The sequence below is a fragment of the Piliocolobus tephrosceles genome, chromosome 18 (genome assembly GCF_002776525.5).
Source record: "Piliocolobus tephrosceles isolate RC106 chromosome 18, ASM277652v3, whole genome shotgun sequence".
Taxonomy (NCBI): Eukaryota; Metazoa; Chordata; class Mammalia; order Primates; family Cercopithecidae; genus Piliocolobus; species Piliocolobus tephrosceles.
In genome coordinates this window covers 48,591,049-48,610,565 of record NC_045451.1, presented here as the reverse complement: position 1 = coordinate 48,610,565, position 19,517 = coordinate 48,591,049, and the positions used below count along the sequence as shown (strand labels likewise).

The window sequence follows — 19,517 nt, the reverse complement described above, 5'->3', positions numbered from 1 at the left end:
ACCGAAATTATACAGTGTATATGCTGATACTGAAATAGGTATCCCAATGTCTGATGGTTTCCTAGGTCAGAAATAGAACATGCGGTGTTTGGTTTTCTCTTCTTGTGATAGTTTGCTAAGAATGATGGTTTCCAGCTGCATCCATGTCCCTACAAAGGACGCAAACTCATCCTTTTTTATGGCTGCATAGTATTCCATCTCTTCTGGTTAGTATTTTATTACCTGCAACTTATTTGCTGTCTGAATGAGTCACCCAGGCTTTGCTACCTACATCCATTTTTTATTTCATCAATTCAAAAGGGATCTCTGGCCGGGTGCGGTGGCTCAAGCCTGTAATCCCAGCACTTTGGAAGGCCGAGACGGGCGGATCACTTTACATTTTACATTTGGCTGGGCGTACATGAGATCTGTTCATTTGGAATCATATATTCTATCTGCCATCTCTCTGTCACCTCCTCAGTTGGTCACATTTCATAGAGACTTCAGAACATTGAAAAGACTACCTGTGTTATCAGTAAATACTATAAATTTGTGTTTAGACTATAAACTGATGATTATTTATAATATTTCTTGATAAATAATAAGTTTTGGCAAGGTGTTACAAATTTTTCTAGTGATTATTTTAAGGAGAGAAGCCTAGGAACCATAGTTTATGTGATCAACTTAATAAACTATTTCTTAACTAGAACATTTAGACCATCTTAAGGAAAAAAATCATATTAAGTTAAAAAGTCATCTGATCTTTAATTCAGTGACTTTTCTCACTATATTCATCCGCAAATCTTTTTGCTACTTCAACCATAGTATTTCCTAGACCCGTCACTTACTCACAGTTCTCAATTTTTCCTTGTCAGGGGCTGAGTGACTTGTTTCCCCTGGCCTTTGTTAACTTCTAGTTTCAGTATCACGCAACTAAATTATGCTTCTTTCGATACGATATTTTCTGTATCAGATCTTGACTTTTGAAACCGAATATTTTAAGTGGAAAAATCATGGATTCTGAAGCTAGACTAGGTTGGCCTTGAATCCTATCTCTGCAGTTTCATTGGCTCTATGACCATGGGCAAGTTATTTCACCTTTCTGAGCTCTAGTTTTCTTTCTCGAATATAGAAATATGTACCTTATTGTGTTACAAGAAAGCTACAAGGATTAAATCAGATCACATGCCGGAAGTGTCTTGCATTAATAACTAACAGTTATTTTATTTTCCTAAATTTGTTCATTTGTCTGATTACTTTCTGTATTAACAAAAAATTTGATTTTTTTTCCCAAAATTGTCTCTCACGGACTGCATGATTATTTCTAGGCAAGGTGTGTTTGAGTCTATCAAAAGCCACTTGAGTGTTCTCAAGGTGCATATGCCTGTGCTTCCCATTTTTTGCTACAATAATTTTTACTTCTTCACCTTCTTTTCAAACTCAGGTCAGAAACCTCTCAAGTTGCCATCACTTGAAAAGTTTTCTTGAATTAGCATTAACCCTGGTACCCTTAAAAAGTCATGTTTTGAGCTTTTTTACAATATGTTCTCAAGTTATTTTCTTCTGACTTCCTCTTGCCTCCTGCCTTTGACATATGCCTCCATTCTGTCGCTAATCATAGTACTTCCTCATTTTGATTTTCCAAACTCCTTCTCCCCCAGTGTATACAGAAAAGGGCCTGCATCTGTGCTCCTACTCAAACCATTTCAGTGTTAAAGTCTCTCAGTTTGAGGAGGAGTCAAATGAGGACTCAGAAGTCTCTCAGTTTGAGGAGAACTAAAGGTAGAGTTCTGGCTCGAACGTGGGTTTCAGAGAGCAGACACTGCCTGTGGGCTCTGCTTGGTCACCCAAGTCAGTGAGACGTTGATTCTCCTAAAAAGCAGTCTTTTGGAAGAAAATGTCTTCTATAGAATAGACAACATGTCTGTCAGAGCACCATTTTCCTCAAAATAATTATCTTGAGTTGGTAACAAGCATCTCAGATTTCTTTTTTCCTTATCCATGCTTTATGACTCAGCCCATAGAAGAAAATAAACATGTCCCATAGGTCACAGATTCTATTAGTAAGGCTGTTAAGTAGAAGAATCGTAATACCTGTGAGGCTGGGTAGATTTAAAACAATTGCATTGATTTAGATTTTTTTTTTTCAGAATACTATGCATTGCTCAATCTTCATATTCAAATTCAGATAGTACCTACTGACTCCCAACTCCTGAGGCAGATATTGTCTATTTTTTATGTCCATACAATAGTTCAGTGGCATAGAAATTATCATCAATTTGCGGGTAAGGACAGGAAGGCTTAAAAAGGTTAAATGGAACTGTGGCCACACAGTTATTAAATGATTCCGTTTCTTTGTATCTAGATACCCTTCTTTTTGCTGTGCTATTTTGCTTTATTTTAGGTATCCATTTTCAATTGGAGAAAAGCTCCAAGTGTGTAATTACAGTGGATATAAAAAAAGGAATTCAAATTAGTAATATCATTATCTCTTTCTGTTTCTAGTTTGTTCGAAGCAGGTAACTGATGAAGCATCTTCCACTCGAGATTCAAGCCTTACTAACACAGCAGTGCAAAGCAAGTTAGTGTCTTCCTTCCAGCAGCACACCAAAAAGGCTCTTAAACAGGTAAGATAGCTGCCATTTATTCTTTATCCTTCAGTTCTATGTACTTGAGGTAATGTTTGTTTTGCTGATCAAGTAAGTAGGAACCTAGGAATCAGAAAGCAGAATTTTCCTGAATTCAACCCCATCCATGATATTCAGTTCAATAATTTTAATCTTTGATAAAAGAAAAAAACTAGGAGAGACTTGACTGAAAATTTTAATGTAAAATAGAAGAAGGAATATGCATCCACTGAAAATATATAAAAATTTGTATTAAGATTTTGTGTGTCTGTGTGATTTATAGTAATATATCTGTTGGGTTCATAAATGCATTGCATATTTAAAAAATAACATCTCTATGTTTTTTGTGCTTATCTGATAGTATAAAAATAAATGATAATTTATTTGTTGTTACTGAGATACATTAAGTTACAAATAAGAAAAATAGTGTTGCTTACTTATATCTGGAGTATTCATTAATGAGTGTTGTTTGGTGCTGAATGGCAGTTAAAGTTGCCATATTATTCTGCTGTCGCAGAGGCAGTACGGGCCTTTGTGGCCTTGCACTGAGATGGTGCAAGGAGGGGGTATTTACAAGGCTGGGCTCTGGGTGCTGACATACCCTGGTTTAAATTCTTGCTACTCACTCGCTGTCTCTAGGCAAGCTACTTCTCCTCTCTGAATCTTAAATTCCTTATATGGAAAATGTGGAAAATAATAGTATCTTGCTCCTGGGATTGATCTGAGAATTAACTGAGGTAATAGGATGAAAGCACATGGTAGAGTGAGTGGCTCATAGAAATAATAGTGACTGCTGTCATACTGGCAAATGCTAAATTGTGCAGAGAAGAAAAGGAGGAGATGTTATGGTTAGATGGAGCCATCGTATGATGATAACACAAAGAGTGTCAGTAAATGGAAGGTTCACGTGTTTAGCCCTGAATTCATAGTTTCCCCTTAAGTGCTTTCCTCTTGTACATTCTATTTTGATCCTTCTATAACAACTCCCCCTTCAGCCACCCATTGATGACCTTTACTAGATCCAGGATTAGAGGTATCAGTCTAGTGACATATTTATCACAAGGAAAAGAAAAATTGTGTTTTCTAAAATAGAGTTTTTTAAGTTCTACCAACCACTAAAGCTTCTTAATATGCACATCCAATCTTCTAGACTTAGAACATTTCTACCTATCTTCTCCTGTACCTCAAACAAGAAAACACAGGAAAGAAACTTAGCATGTTTATGCTGAATTATGTTACCTTCCTATTTCATATTATTGACACTGCAGCATTGCCATTCATTGGTTATTATATTGAAGGTAGTAACAGTATATTTCACCCTGCATAGGTCAAGTACCCTTTGGAGAGCTTGCCACTTACTGCATTTGAAATGTTTTAGATGCCAGAGAACAAAACTGAAATCGGTGTTGAGATCCCTTTTTTTTCTTTTGAGACGGAATCTCGCTCTGTCGCCCAGGCTGGAGTGCAGTGGCCGGATCTCAGCTCACTGCAAGCTCCGCCTCCTGGGTTTACGCCATTCTCCCACTTCAGCCTCCCAAGTAGCTGGGACTACAGGCGCCCGCCATCTCGCCCGGCTAGGTTTTTTTTGTATTTTTTAGTAGAGACGGGGTTTCACCATGTTCGCCAGGATGGTCTCGATCTCCTGACCTCGTGATCCGCCCGTCTCGGCCTTCCAAAGTGCTGGGATTACAGGCTTGAGCCACCGCACCCGGCCAGAGATCCCTTTTTAATTGATGAAATAAAAAATGGATGTAGGTAGCAAAGCCTGGGTGACTCATTCAGACAGCAAATAAGTTGCAGGTAATAAAATACTAACCAGAAGAGATGGAATACTATGCAGCCATAAAAAAGGATGAGTTTGCGTCCTTTGTAGGGACATGGATGCAGCTGGAAACCATCATTCTTAGCAAACTATCACAAGAAGAGAAAACCAAACACCGCATGTTCTCACTCATAGGTGGGAACTGAACAATGAGCTCACTTGGACTCGGGAAGGGGAACATCACACACTGGGGCCTATCATGGGGAGGGGGGAGGGGGGAGGGATTGCATTGGGGAGTTATACCTGATATAAATGATGAATTGATGGGTGCTGACGAGTTGATGGGTGCAGCACACCAACATGGCACATGTATACATATGTAACCTGCACGTTATGCACATGTACCCTAGAACTTAAAGTATAATAAAAAAAATAAATAAAATAAAAAAAAAAAGGACACTTGTGGCTGTGGCATTTAAGAAACATAAATGGGATCATAAATGAAACATACTTGTGGGGTTTAGTGACTTGAAAAATGTGCACACCATGAAATCTTCCTGTATATGAATAGAAATATAAAGGTACAACTTTCTGTATTGTTCTATATCATTAATTTGTACTTTCATCATTTTGGTTTTGTGTTATTGGAACATTTTTCTCAATTACTAAAACATTACACAATTTTAAGTGATTTTTTTTGTTTTGTGTTTTTTGTGGAGCATATTTTCATGGGAACTGCCACTGCGTGCTTAAGAGTCTAAGCTTTGTTTTAAGAATCCTGTCCTGAAAGCTTCTTAATGTCCTGAAAGAGTTATTAATTCATTTCTTAAAACTTCTATTTTATAACCTATAGCAAATTAGTAACCAGGAGAATATGGCTCAATATATAGCAAATACGCTAATATTTGATTAATAATCAAATTTATATTGGAAACATGTTTAGAAGAAAAGCTGTTCTTGCAGAATTTTGCCCAGATTCCATGTAATTGCTGAATTTCTTAAGACTAGCATTGCAAAAATTGACTGAACATGCAGCATTTTAAGCTGTAGCAACCTCAGCAAATCTACAGCTTTCTTTTCTTTTGGATAGCTGAATGGCTATGACCATGCAGAATTCTTTGTAAGTGTGTTATATACATATATATGTATATATTTCCATATACATGTGATCTGTGTTTGTGAATATATGTTTCACGTGTATGTATACATGCACAAATCGTAATCATATGAACCTAGGGCCAGGAGAATGATCTTAAAAATAATTACATTAGCTGATAATTAACTGTTATGGTTTCTAGACACTGTACTCTCCATTTTACATGGGATATATTATTTAATTCTCATGCAAATGCTTGGAAGTATGTACTTATATCTCCATTTTTCAAAGGAAGAAACTAAGACCCAAGTTAGGTAACTTGCCCAAGATCACCCCGCAAGTAAATCTTAGAGATGACGTTTGAATCCAGAACCGTAGTTTAGATTCTGCCCTCTTCACAAATGCTGCCTTTCAGCATATGCTATGTAATAGTATAGATGAATTTTTGATACTATCCAAGAAAATCTACATACTTGAGTTGTTATATAGCATATGGAAAGCAATACAGCATACTTATTAAAAATAGCATTTCTGAATAGAGGCTGCTTATCTTTAGTGCCAGCCCATATTGATAACACACACTCAAATATATGTCATTATTATTTTATCAGAAATATGTTGTGATTCAGTAAGACTTTAGTAGTCTATACATTAACCAGTGTAGACTCTTAGAAAGAAGTAGATTTAAACAAATTCCTAAAACCAAATAGCTTTATAATCATAAGTGGAGTTAAAAAAATAATTTAAAACAAACTGTCTTACAAAATATGCCAGGCATACTTTAAGTCTGAAGGCCCCCACTTTCTACCCCTGCCTAAAGCACGTTGCTGCAGAGAGTGGGCTCTTTTGATGTCACAGCACCGTTGATTGCAGTGTAACTGTAAGCTGGACAATCTGGAAGCTATAATGTCCCTTGACTATTGACATAGAATACTTTTATTGCTCCCAAATATTTGAGTCCCTTTTACTTTCTAATCCTCAAAATGTTAGTTAACATCATATGTTGGGTATAACTGCATGAATAATATAGTGTTATTTCAGTAGTTGTCTTTTTTTTTCTGCATAAGCATATTCAGAAGCCTCTGGAGAGCAGCAGATTGCTGATTTATTACCTTGTTCCTTGTCTTCTTTCTGCCTGGGTATTTTAGTTATGATCCTAAAAAGTGTGAAAAGATTAGATTTTGCATTTTAAATTATAATTCAGGAAGATTAAATTTTAGAAATTTTAAACAGCCACAAGATAATGAAAGGTTAAAGAAGGATGAGTTCTCTTACGGCAAGTGACATGGTAGTGAACATAACCTTTCTATGTTGTTTGTGTTGGTTTATTTGACTTCCTTCATTATTTATTTAGGGTGGTAGAGTTTATTCATAAAGTTGCAGATGCATTTTCTTTTTAATATTTCAAAGCAGATCTATTCTTGGTATTTTGCTTTAGCTTTATATGTTTGACCAATACTGTGAAATTCCAAAGGTTATATTGCATGATAATAGTTTCCTAACATGGGCATTGACATTTATCACACTAGCGGCAGTGCAAGTTGTTGGTGCCTGAAACAGCCCACTGTTTTCTATATGTGTTTCTAATCATTTAACTTTTAGCATTCACAGCATGTGATGTTTTCAGATTTTCAGTGGAAGAGTTACTGTATTCAGTGCATTCTTAAGCTACATTGCTTGTGTTTTTTCGTTGTTAAAATAAAGCAGGCATTACTTGCTTAAAATTCCAAGTTAACACAAAAGCCTCTGATTTGAAGTTTTATTTTATTTTTCCATTAGGATAGGAATGAAAACGAATCCATATTTTTAGAACTATCTAACAGGCTTTCTGTCTGAAAAATCAAATGTTTATTTAAAGGGTTTTTCTCTCTCTCTCTCTTTTTGCAAGAAAGTATTGCAATATGTCACTGGAGAAAAACATGCACAGTCAGCATCTTTTGATTTCTTTCCTTGCACTTAGAGCCAGAATTGAATTGATGTGAGTGTGATATGATCTTTACTTTTCCTAGACTGGGTTAGCTATGTTGTATGTGTTTTCTTTGAAAAGTGCGTTCATTTCCAGGGTTAAGCTTGTAAATTTCTTTCGTATTAAATAATACCTGGAAGCATTAAACTTGGTAAATCCAATTATACTCCTTCTCATAATACCATCAATATTGAAATTGTACTCTGTGTGGCTTGGACAGTGGAACATTATACATGTGACTGGCTTGAGGGTACATTTCTGCATAGTAGACTGCATTTACACTCACCATCTGCTTGTTTATTTTGATTTTGATGTTACTTCTTTCTGGATTTGAAAGGACAGGATTTAAAGTTGTTCTACAAGATAGTCCATTAGCATTCCTCAGTACAGCTAAGGCTTGAGACAGTTGGAGGTGTCTCATTTATATCCTTCCCTAAAATGAATCTAGACTCAAATAGACCGATTATGTAATATCTGTCAAAATAAATCACATTATAGACAAATCAACAGGGCCACCACTAGCTAATTAAGACTCTGATGTGTAATAGAAAAAGCTGCCCCTTCCAAGTTGTCACAACAAAAAATAACATCCCCTCTTTTCGGGTACCCCTGTATAGGACACAGCATCCATAACGATCTAAAGTGATCCTCTTAATCCTATTTTCTTAATCTATTCCATGAATTTATAATATCCAGGCTGGGAGATACCCAAATACAGATAATCACAAGTTAATTTGCAGATGATTTCTATTATATATGTAGCATAATGTAAAATAGGAATTTTCTTGTTTTCTTAGAATTTCAGCAAAAGCTCAAAGCTGCAGACAGTATGATACCAGTAACCCTGTTTGGAAGAGAGGTGTTAGACATAGCCGCAAAGGACTAAGAGGAGACCAGATGGTCGATTGAACAACCCCCAACAGATGTATAAAAAATAACTCAAGATTTGGGGGTGTGTGCTCCAAACCTTGTATTTTGAAGGATTATGAGATTTGTTAAATCAGAGGGCTGACCATAATGGCTCGGCTACACATTGTACAGTGGGACAAGGATGCTGACTGTGCTTGTATCCTGAGCAGGTGCTGAACAGCTAGTCAAGCATGGGGAATTTGTAAAGACCTTGCCTAGGAAAGCTGCCTACTTAGATGAGAGGAACCCAGTACATAGAGCCTGCACTGAGGGGAAGTGCGGAGGTCAGCTAGAGAAAGCGTGGTTTATATCAGTGTTGAGCGTAGTTTCAAAGGCCTCCCAGCAAAAGCCTCTTATGTATCCACTAATGCAGGCCATAAAAATCTAGCAGTTGGCCCTCTGCCTCCCAAAAGGTTATGATGTCATGGCTGTGACAACACTGGTTAAGACAACTTTGCTCTAGTCTTTCATTCCTATTCTCAATCCTAGTCCTGGGGAACTCAGGAGAAAAAGAAAGGGGAAACAAAGGAATAACAAAACCAGGATACCCTTCCGCAGTGAAATTCCTGATTTGAGACATAGGCATGGTCTGGGGAGGGTAGAAGGGAAGCTTTGTATTTGACCTCATGTTTTTCATCCTGAATATAAGTCCTCCGATCTTTATAAAGCCTTGGCAACCATTTTGGAGTTCTTTGCTTTCTCTGTAAACTCCCTACTCCTTTTTTTCATCTACTCTGTTTTGTTTTTGTTTTTAATTTCTGCAGTAATCAAAAGTTATCCCTGCTAGTGGATATGATACTATTTTTTTTTACTTATTGGAGATCCCACAATTTTCACACAACCAGTTTCTTGTCATTTATGTCTCACCTCCTTTGTTGCCTCCAGAGAGGCCATTTCTGACATCCCACTCTAGATTGGTTCTCCCCACCCAAGTTACTCTACTTCCTCTTTCTGGCATAATTTTCTTAGCACTTGTATGTGAGTGAAACACTTATATTATTTCATGTATTTCTTTGTCAATCCTTCACTAAAATGTGGAATAATTAAAACTACTCTCATGTTCACCACTATGGATCAGCAGCACTTATGCTATCGTACAGCTGAATAAGGTCTCAAAAATGCATTGGTTGCAGAAAGGGTAAGTTATATAAATGAAAAAAAATGACATCTGTTGAGTATTTACTATGTGAGGTAAACTCTGATAACCACTGTTGTGCAGATTTTCTGTTTAAAGCATCTTGCCTGCGCTGCTGCCTCTGTTTTGTAGGGACATTGACCCAAGTCATTTACCTAGCAGCTAGTTAGTTAAATCTTTCTCTAACTCTACAACTCCTTAACCACTGCATCACACTGCCAGTTTTTCAGAAAATTCTGAAATTCTGTAAAATTCTTCTGTAATCCCAGTACTTTGGGAGGGAGGCAGGGAGATTGCTTGAGGTCAGGAGTTCAAGACTTGCCTGGCCAACATAGTGAAACCTTTTTCTACTAAAAACAAACAAAAAACTAGCCAGGGGTGGTGGTGCAAACCTGTTATCCTTGTTACTTGGGAGGATGAGGTGGGAGGATTGCTTGAACCCAGGAGGTGAAGGTTGCAGTGAGCTGAGATTGCACCACTGCACTCCAGCCTGGGCATCAGAGCGAGACTCCATCTCAAAAAAAAAAAACAAAAACAAAAACAATAAAAGGAAAAAGAAAATCTTTTTATATAGTAGGCATTTAGTTTTGTTTGCCTACAGACACATGATGTGTGTCAGGGCTTTTAAAAATATTGTACTGAGAAACAGTAAGGTTGTCTGATCAGGAAACATATATTCAAAAAACATCATACAAACAGACTCAGTATTGGTCACCTTCCTTTATCCTTGCCTTGTCTTTTTAAAATTACAAATTGCTACGGGTTTTTATTCTTACATTATTTTTATTATGGCTTTCTTCTGTCTGATTACTAATTTTTCTATAGCAGAGTCCTCTCAGCTCTAGAAATTGAGGTCAAAATTTTCGTTGCTTTAATTATTATTTACCACAAATTCTCTAAAAAGACATGCCAGCTTTGACTTAATGATTCCAGCTTCTAGTTAGTTCATCTTTTTTTCCCTAAATATTTTCTAAAATAAACTCTCTAACCACACACACACACACACACACACACACACACACACACACACACACACATACACACACACTATTTTTAAAATGCCTAATTTTTTTTCTCCATGAGAAGTAGTTTAAATATATGCTATAAAGGCTCCTAAAAATTGATCACTCTTTGTGCAGGCTTAATTGTTTTGTGAAGTCTTACATAATGGGCAGAGATGGACTTAATTGTAATTTAAATTGCTATGTTGCTGTGTTCTGTTTTATTATTGGATTGTTAGGTTAATTTATATAAAGTACTTTGAATCCTTATACAGTGCTAGACAGATTGATTCAATTATGTGCAAAATTTATGTGCAATTATGTATACATCTTGAAGAAAGAGTAAATGTCTTAAATATTTTATAACACATATGTCCTCATTAAATGTATTATTGACAGCAGGCTAAAGGTGAGAAGGATGGCATCTTATTAATCTTTGTATTTTTTGCCCCCTCCCATGTATAGTAGCTGGGTACTTTATGAAAACTTAGTAAATGTAAGAATCAAAGAAAAGATGTCTTATGTTATCATTAGCAACCATATCATTTGTAATAGATTTCCCAAGCTTTTACTTTCTCATCAGGCTTTAAATCTTATCTGAATAAGTTGTATGCATAATTTAAATGCTTTCTCTCATTTAAATGGTATTTAATTTTCACTTCTGTAATTATTTGGTTGCTAAATCTTATGATTGACAAGTTGGACATTGGCTAATACCCTTTGCAAATAAAAGGACATCGTTTTATGACAGCAAGGGAAAATACAGTCAAGGCAGTCTTTCAGGAGATTCTGACAACTCTTAGTCGAAGAACATTAATCAAGTAACTGTGATGTTGTAAAATTGGTAGAAATTACACAGAAACTAGGAATAAAAAGGATTGAGACACTATGAAGCCAGCCTTTTAACCTTTTGAGGAGTTTTAGCATTCCTATGGCTGTGAATTTAATGGCTTTTCAGTTTCGTGTGCTTAAGACCCTTTTTATTACAGGTAATTTTCTATATAAAGTGATCAGCTAGATAAGCTGTATTTCAAAACTTTTAAATGTCTTTTATTACATTATCATCACCGTGGTCGATTCATTTATGAAACACAAAGTGCTCCCATTTGGAGAGATTTATTCTCATATTCATTTTTTCCTGAATTTGCTAGAACCTGTCATGTTCGTGTTCTGAAGGTTAATGCCCAAAGTCAAGCAGACAGAAGCCAAGTGCTGCAAGGTTTCCAAGATTAGGACTGATTCCCTTCACAGAAATAAATGATTCCTGCCATGTTCAGTGATTTTGTGCAGTGCTCCCCACGGCTGAGTGAGTGCATCAATACTGTAGTCCTTACATGCTGTACATACTGATGACACTCAGTGTTAACTTGATTGACTGAGCGGTGCGCTGGAGAGGACGCACCTGCGAGAGAAGTGCAGACACATATATTTTTATCCTGGTTTCGAAACATTTATTTTACATTCATTTGACTTGGGAGTCATAGTTTCAAATTCCATGGACTCTCAAGCCACAGTGCTAAGGTAGAAGAAACCATTAAGTGCTGCTTTGTTGTTAGAATTATACCGAAAATGGTCTCGGGCTTATACCCTTTGCCAAAGCCTGATTTTATGCTTTTAAGGGAAAATGACATGAAGGTAACTATTAAGAATCCTGAGAAATTAAGGGCTCTGTAGAATTTAAGTCTCTTAAGAGGTTCTGTCTAATGATGGGCAAATGAGTCATTTAATTCAATTATGAGCAATTATTTTGGCTATATTTTTATGTCGTATCTTTTGATTATGTTTTGTAGGCTTTGAGGCAGCAGCAGAAAAGAAGAAATGGAGTCTCAATGATGGTAAACAAGACTGTTCCTCGTGTTGTTTTGACACCATTAAAGGTGTCTGATGAGCAGTCGGATTCGCCTTCAGGTAAAGAGCTGAAATACCATATGCTTGGCCAGTTTCTTCCTGGAGGAGACTTCCTCACTGAGAGAGATGTCATGATTTTTTTCTGAAACTGAATAATACTTCCACTTAAGGTTTGGCTTAATTTCCTTATACCTTTGACTCAGTGATTCAAAAATATAGACTATTTCCAGTTTAGAAAAGAAAAATGTACCAGCTTGCTCGTCATCAGCAAATGAAGACCGTAGGTGTAAGAAAATGTGTAGGTGAATTTTGTTGTTTTTGTTGCTTTGGCTTTTGTTTGAATGTCGAACTTTAAGGGTGGACCACATGCTGATATATAATACCATCAAAAGCAGTTCTTTGTGAGTGTGAATTTATTCTTCAGTCCTGTGCTGCAAAATCAGAAATCCTTTATTAGTTTTTGTGTTCTGGCAGCATTCTTCTCACCCCAGTGCAGCCCTGACCTTTTCTTCTAATTTACCTTCTGTCACTTTATCAGTTATGTACTATTCTATTTATTGTAGATTAACGTTTGTATTTTCTGTTCCTACTTCAACATAAAGTTATTTATAAAGGTATAATCTCTCCCTCTCTTCACGATTCCTTTCTTCTTCATCTTCCTGTCTCTGTCTTGTATTCTCTCAAAATGGCATAGTATTGTTCAAGCTTATTCGTGTATTTTACAAAAGACCTGACTCTATTTCTTTTAAAAGCTATCAGATCAGTGAACGTAGTTTTGACTCCACTATTAGGCCATCTGTTCTTGCTTTTTGTTCTGTTTGATTGATTTATTGGGCTTCTCTTTTTATATCCAGTAGGGGAATCAGATTGTGGCCAAAGGTAGTGTATTAACTCTTAGAAAAGGAGATTATATCTACAGTTCCTCAAACAATTTTAGATTTTTCTTTTCGAGGACAGCTAGAGAAGATAATGACATAATAACTATTTCCTTTTTTAGGATCCGAATCTAAAAATGGTGAAGCAGACAGTTCAGATAAAGAAATGAAACATGGGCAAAAATCTCCCACTGGAAAACAAACAAGTCAGCACTTAAAACGATTAAAAAAGTCTGGTTTAGGTGAGTGTTTAATAGACTATGCCATTTCACATTTTAGAAATTTATGTTTCTTCAAATAAATTATCTAAAATTCTCAGAACTTTTTTTTAATGATTAAACAAGGAAATTAAAATTTCCCTCCATTTATCAAAACCAAAAAGGGTGCTAAATAAGGAAACATTATAGTTACAACTGAATGATCTTAAGCCTATTACTAAATTTGTGGATGATAATATTGGATGAAGCAGAGGGTAAAGATAAGAGACTTAAAGTTGATACATGTAAAATAATTATCTGCCGGGTTGTGATTCTATCTAATGTGTAGTGCTTTGTCTGTGCAACGAGGTTATACTTTATTGAAATATGCTGTATCGGAAGAAAAAAATGCAACCTTTATAAAGGGTTCACTGAACTGGAGAGTACATTGTCAGTGGCGTCTGCTGCAGTAACATTGCTCTTCCTTGCTTTTTGTCTGTGCTTCTTTAAATATTTAGTAGTGGCTGTCTGAAAAAATAATGTAAAATTGCTGAGAAATGTGGGAGGCACAGGCCACAGGTCTTTCAAGTCAGCACCAGGTTTTCTTCGACATACTTTCCTGATAACTTTTCATCAGGAACCCCCAACAGCATTCAGGCAGAAAAGAGCATGAGAATTAAAAAGAGAGAAATAAACGTATCCTAGTTTGAACACTAGAATTCTCAACTGCCACTGCCTTGTTGTTGCACCTGGATCCTGATGGCTTCATTTCTCTCTCTGAGTTGTTTAACCTGTGAATAGGGTCATGATAATAACCTGGATCATTATAATATTTTGTAAAATGTTTGGCAGAAACTACAGATTTATTGATGTGAACTTTATTACCTGTTCGGCCACTTACTTTCTCGGCAACTTGAGATAATTCTTATTTGCAGAGGGTATCTGTTTATAAAATTCAAGATTTTATCTGATTTTTTTTAGTAAAGTTTTTTCAATTGTTACTATATGACAGACATTTTGCTAAATCTTGGGACATACTTCCAATAAAAAGACTTTAAATAGGATTTATTTATATTTAAATAAGAGACCTTTAGGAAAGCAGAATCTTTTTTATTTAAAATCTTTAAATATAGTGTAATTCTCTGTTTTGCATTATTTTCAAGGCTAAATAATTTTAGTTATTCTCTAGCCCAAAATATGTGTGTTTGTGTATAACCATACTTACCTATACATGGACATATTCTTTCCTAGTACTCTGGGTGTTGTAAAGTAAGTATTTTAATGTAAGTAGCTTCTGAAATAGAGAACTATAGTGGGAGAATGATATATAAAGAATATACCAAAAATCCAAAACATTACCACATTATCATACACTAAGGAATTTAAACGTCAGTGACCTTTAGTTAAAAACAGTCGGCTGCCAACCTCCATAAAGTTAGTGCCATGTAATGAGTGTATGAAAATTTAAGGCACAGGGGCATCCCCATTTATTTCCTTAGTTACTTCAGGACTGAAAGTTACTAAGGTGTGCCATTATCAGGATCCTCTCAGGGGCTCAGATCTTTAGTCATTCTTTTTTTATTTTTTTCTTTTTTGAGATGGGGTTTTGCTCTTACTGCCCAGGCTAGAGTACAGTGGCACCATCTCATCTCACTGCAACCTCCGCCTCCCGGGTTCAAGTGATTCTCCTGCCTCAGCCTCCTAAGTAGCTGGGATTACAGGCACTGCCACCATGCCCAGCTGATTTTGGTATTTTTAGTAGAGACAGGGTTTCACCATGTTGGCCAGGCTGGTCTCAAACTCCTGACCTCAGGTGATCCGCCCGCCTCTGCCTCTCAAAGTGCTGGGATTGGGGAGTGGGCCACCATGCCTGGCCCAGGATCTCTTGTATTCTGATTTTTGTATCTTGAAGTCCATGCTCAATGAATTAGAGAATCAGAATTTGTTTTAATACTGAAAGTCAACTGAAAGATATAAAGACTGATATACAAGCCTGCTCTTAGGAAATCCTGCATGCCACTAAACGTCTTATATGTTAGATATCGTGTTGCTGAAGGATTTCGACTAATTGTTAGCAAATTAAAAGGTAATGAAGGAGTGCCTCCTGATATTTCATACCTGCTTTGTTCTAGACTATAAAGTAATGGAGATAAGGAAACTAATGGAGGAATGGAGAAGTGAAGTCACATTCACTGGCCATATGTAATGGAATGGTCTAGGTATTTTAACATAAGTTACGTCTTTTAATTTTACTTCAATTTTGTACGGTACAATGATGTCTGTTTTACAGCCGAAGGAACTGAGATCCTGAAGTTTTAAGGAGGTTGCATGAAAATGACACAGCTAAGTGATACAAGCCAAGACATATCTAACTCCAAAGTCTAAGCAATTCATTCTGGATATAATCTGAATGTTAAATCATCTAACCTATATTTTAGACCTGTAGGCGCCACTGAGGGAAATACAAGAAATGACATGGTGAGACTACCATAGGTGTTAAAGTGCAGGTCTAACTACACATGGAAGGAGAGCTAGCAGTTGTAAGATTTCTCACCCTATTCTGTATCAAACACAAGCAGGAAGAAGGTGGGATTTAAAATAAGCCAGCTGAAGTACAATTCTGTCAAAAGTAAACTGCAGGTGTTTACTGGGTAGGAACTGTGACTGGCTGACTAACCTATCCAGCAGCTGAATGGAATGGCTTATTTTGTGCAAATGAAGTCAGTAGTATTTTCAAAGTTTCCAATATATGCCCAGCAGTAGAAAATAAAAAAACATGGAATGAAAGGATGGTCCTTAAATATAACCATCTCCAGAAAATAACCCACGTTGTTTATTTGTTGTTGTTGTTTGTTTTGAGACGGAGTCTCGCTCTGTGGCCCCAGACTGGAGTGCAGTAGCACAATCTCAGCCCACTGCAAGCTCTGCCTCCCGGGGTTCACCCCGTTCTTCTGCCTCAGCCTCCCGATTAGCTGGCACTACAGGCGCCCGCCACCTCGCCTGGCTAATTTTTTGTATTTTTAGTAGAGACAGGGTTTCACGGTGTTAGCCAGGATGGTCTCGATCTCCTGACCTCGTGATCTGCCCACCTCGGCCTCCCAAAGTGCTGGGATTATAGGCGTGAGCCACCGCGCCTGGCCACCCGTGTCTTTTTTAGACAGTAATGTTTTTAATGCCCTGTTAGAATCAGACTGATATTTAATACTCTGTAAGGCATATTTACATACATTCTGCTCTTTGCCATTAAATTGTTAACTCCTTGGAACAGTGGCCTTTCTGTCCACATCTGTAGTCCTTACTACAACCTTCATAGCCCTTCTGTTTAGTAGGTTCTCAATGAGTTTGGAGTGAATGACTGATTCTAATTAACTGAATGACTTAGAAGTTTGGATGAATGAATGACACATTCTAGGGGGTCCAGCATAGTGAAATTCCTCCTATCTTCTTGAAGAGAAATGGTCCTGTGTTTGTGGAGAAGGTCATTCTTTGTATACTAGCGTGTAGCAGATCCAATGCAAAGGAGTGATCCCGGCTCATATCCTTTAGCCAGCCAGATAGAGACAGCCTGTATTCCCTATTCTATTTTTTTTTCCCACCCGAGTTAGACATCTAATTCATATGGTCTTGGAAATGAGGTTTTTTACTTTACTTGCCTTCTCTAGGTAGTAGTAGGTATGTATAAGTCCTAACCTGTTGAAACCATGCTGAATTAAAACAAATGCTGTAAGTCTGTTCTAATTTAAGTTAATAATTCTGAAACAAAATCCAGTGAAAACCAGAGTTCAGGGTATAAGTGTACAATTTTTTTCTCATTGTGATATTTTCCTGAAAGGATACAAAGTTCTTCTAATTGTCCCCTAAGTGCCTCCTCTTGATTTCTAGCAATTAGTTGCTTTATCAGATTGCAAGATATTCACTCCGTGCGAGGCATGGGTTTCACTTGGGCCTTAAATCTAAGGAGTGTAGCCCAAGACACAATGGACCGCAGTATGTTCTCTCAACACTCTTCAGTACAGGAGGTACCATAGGCCCCCTCAGACTCTTTCATGCTCAGCTTCCCTAGAGAGGGTTAGAAGCACACAATAAAACAAGAATAATAATAAGAAGCTTCTAAATTTCTCAACCTCAGTTTTAAATCTTAAGTTGAAAATAAAAGAAAAAAATTTCTTCAGTCATTCTAATTCTGATGGTAATCTCGAAGTTCTCCTGAGAAATATACCACCCAGCTTGGGAAGCTACAACTGTTGATGTAGGTTTTTGGTTTTGTTCTGTTTGTTTGCCCATGGCCAGGGTTCTGCATGAAAACTATGATGATATTTCTTTGAGTAGCCCACTGATTGAATAGACTTGGTCACGGGGTGTGTGCAGTTGAAAAATATAGTGCTTCTAAAAGGGTATGTATTTCTCTGATGAGGTTATAATGAAACAAAACAAAACTTTGGTGGTCCCTTTCCTATTTCTTAATCAAGTACAATAGAAAACACTGTTCTGATATGCATAAAACAAATGCTAACAATGTCTACAAGGACTCCTTTATTATAGACCTTGAACATTATTATAACAGTAAATGTTAAACTACCAAATAACTAGGCAGTAGAAACTTCATCTGCTGGGATGAAGGGTAGGTGCCAGCTGCAAATGTGGTTAGAAGCATATGTTTTTCTTGCCTAATCAGTTGTTTTAATAATACCCTCTCTCCTTGCCTTAGCAAAGGATAAACCACTTAAAACCCTCTCCCATGAAGATTTCTGAGACAATCCTAGTACATTATCATCTCACTGTCTTCTGGCACTTAGAACACAGATTTGGGAATACTTTAAACTTTCTTTAGTAATATACTCTTACCACTTGTTTTCTATATCTTGATATCTTACAATTTTCCCTAACTAAAATGTAAGTTCTTTGAATTCAAGGTCATTGACCTAAAGTAGTTTTAATTATACTTCTTCCTACGCAATCACATAGTAAGAGTTTAAAAAGTGCTTGCTAAACAAATGTAAGCTTCTAATGGATGTCTCCAAGGGGGTTTTAATAAATGTCCTTGGTGGGCTTAACTTCTGGGATTCATTCCAATGTATTTTATTTGGTTTAATGTTTTTGGAGTGAAGAATTATAGCTTTGTTGGTTTTATAAAATGGTACATACTCTTTAAATAAACCAAAGCATAAATATAAAAATAAAGTTTGAATAATAACCGTACATCTTTTCATCCAAAATAATTCTCTCCAGTGCATTATAAACGTTATTTAACATTTCTTACTGTGTATCTATAGCCAGAGATATTAGAAAACCTGTATTACACCATTTGAGTTAAAAGTACAAAATTTAATTAATTTGATATTAAATAATAAAAAAGTAAAACTAAAAAACAAAATTGTTAAATATTGCCACAAGATATATTTATATCTAAAAGTTTTCTCCAGAGTTATTACAAATATGAGAAACTGAAATAAGAATGATTACCTTTTTAACTACTCATTTCAACTTTGGACACTATATTTTAAAAAGATAGGGAAATAATTACACTACAGACCTTCCTACCTGCATGTTTTTGTTACAATATTTTTTGAATATCAAAGTTGATAACATTTATGTTCTATTTGTTTAACCATAATTCCTATGGTTCATTAACCCTGGTACTATATTTTAATGGACTCAGTGCTCCATGTAGACTTTTTACACAATTTCTTCATTTATGAAGACTACATTAATTCATGTTGTATATTGATTAGATTTTGCCCTCTGATAGATATTTTTCCCATTCGATTTTATTCTTTGGAAGCTGATTTTTCTTCTCTGAGCGCCACTTAATTTAATTTCATTTTAGAGACATAGTCTCGCTCTGATGTGCAAGCTGAAGTGCAGTGATACCATCATAGCTTACTGCAGCCTCAAACTCCTGAGCTCAAGAAATCCTTCTGCCTCATCTTCCCAAGTAACTGGGACTACAGGCATGTGCCATTATGCTAGTGTTTGTTTGTTTTAGATACAGGGTCTTGCTGTTTTTCAGGCTAGTCTGGATCTCCTGGCCTCAAACAGTCCTCCCACTTCAGACTTTTGAGTAGCTGGGATTACAGGCGTGAGCCACTACACCTAGCAGACCTGTTCTTTGGAATCGTTCC

The 19,517-nt window shown here is 36.5% G+C and overlaps 1 protein-coding gene across 1 annotated transcript in view; it reads left to right on the top strand.

The window, feature by feature from the left end:
* Positions 1–19,517, top strand: part of ASXL3 (ASXL transcriptional regulator 3) — a 141,372-nt gene that overhangs the window by 52,037 nt on the left and 69,818 nt on the right. Inside the window, exons 4-6 of the mRNA XM_031934556.1 lie at positions 2,485–2,606; positions 12,266–12,383; positions 13,321–13,440. Coding sequence (XP_031790416.1) covers positions 2,485–2,606; positions 12,266–12,383; positions 13,321–13,440 — 360 coding nt within the window. The remainder of the gene's footprint in view (positions 1–2,484; positions 2,607–12,265; positions 12,384–13,320; positions 13,441–19,517) is intronic.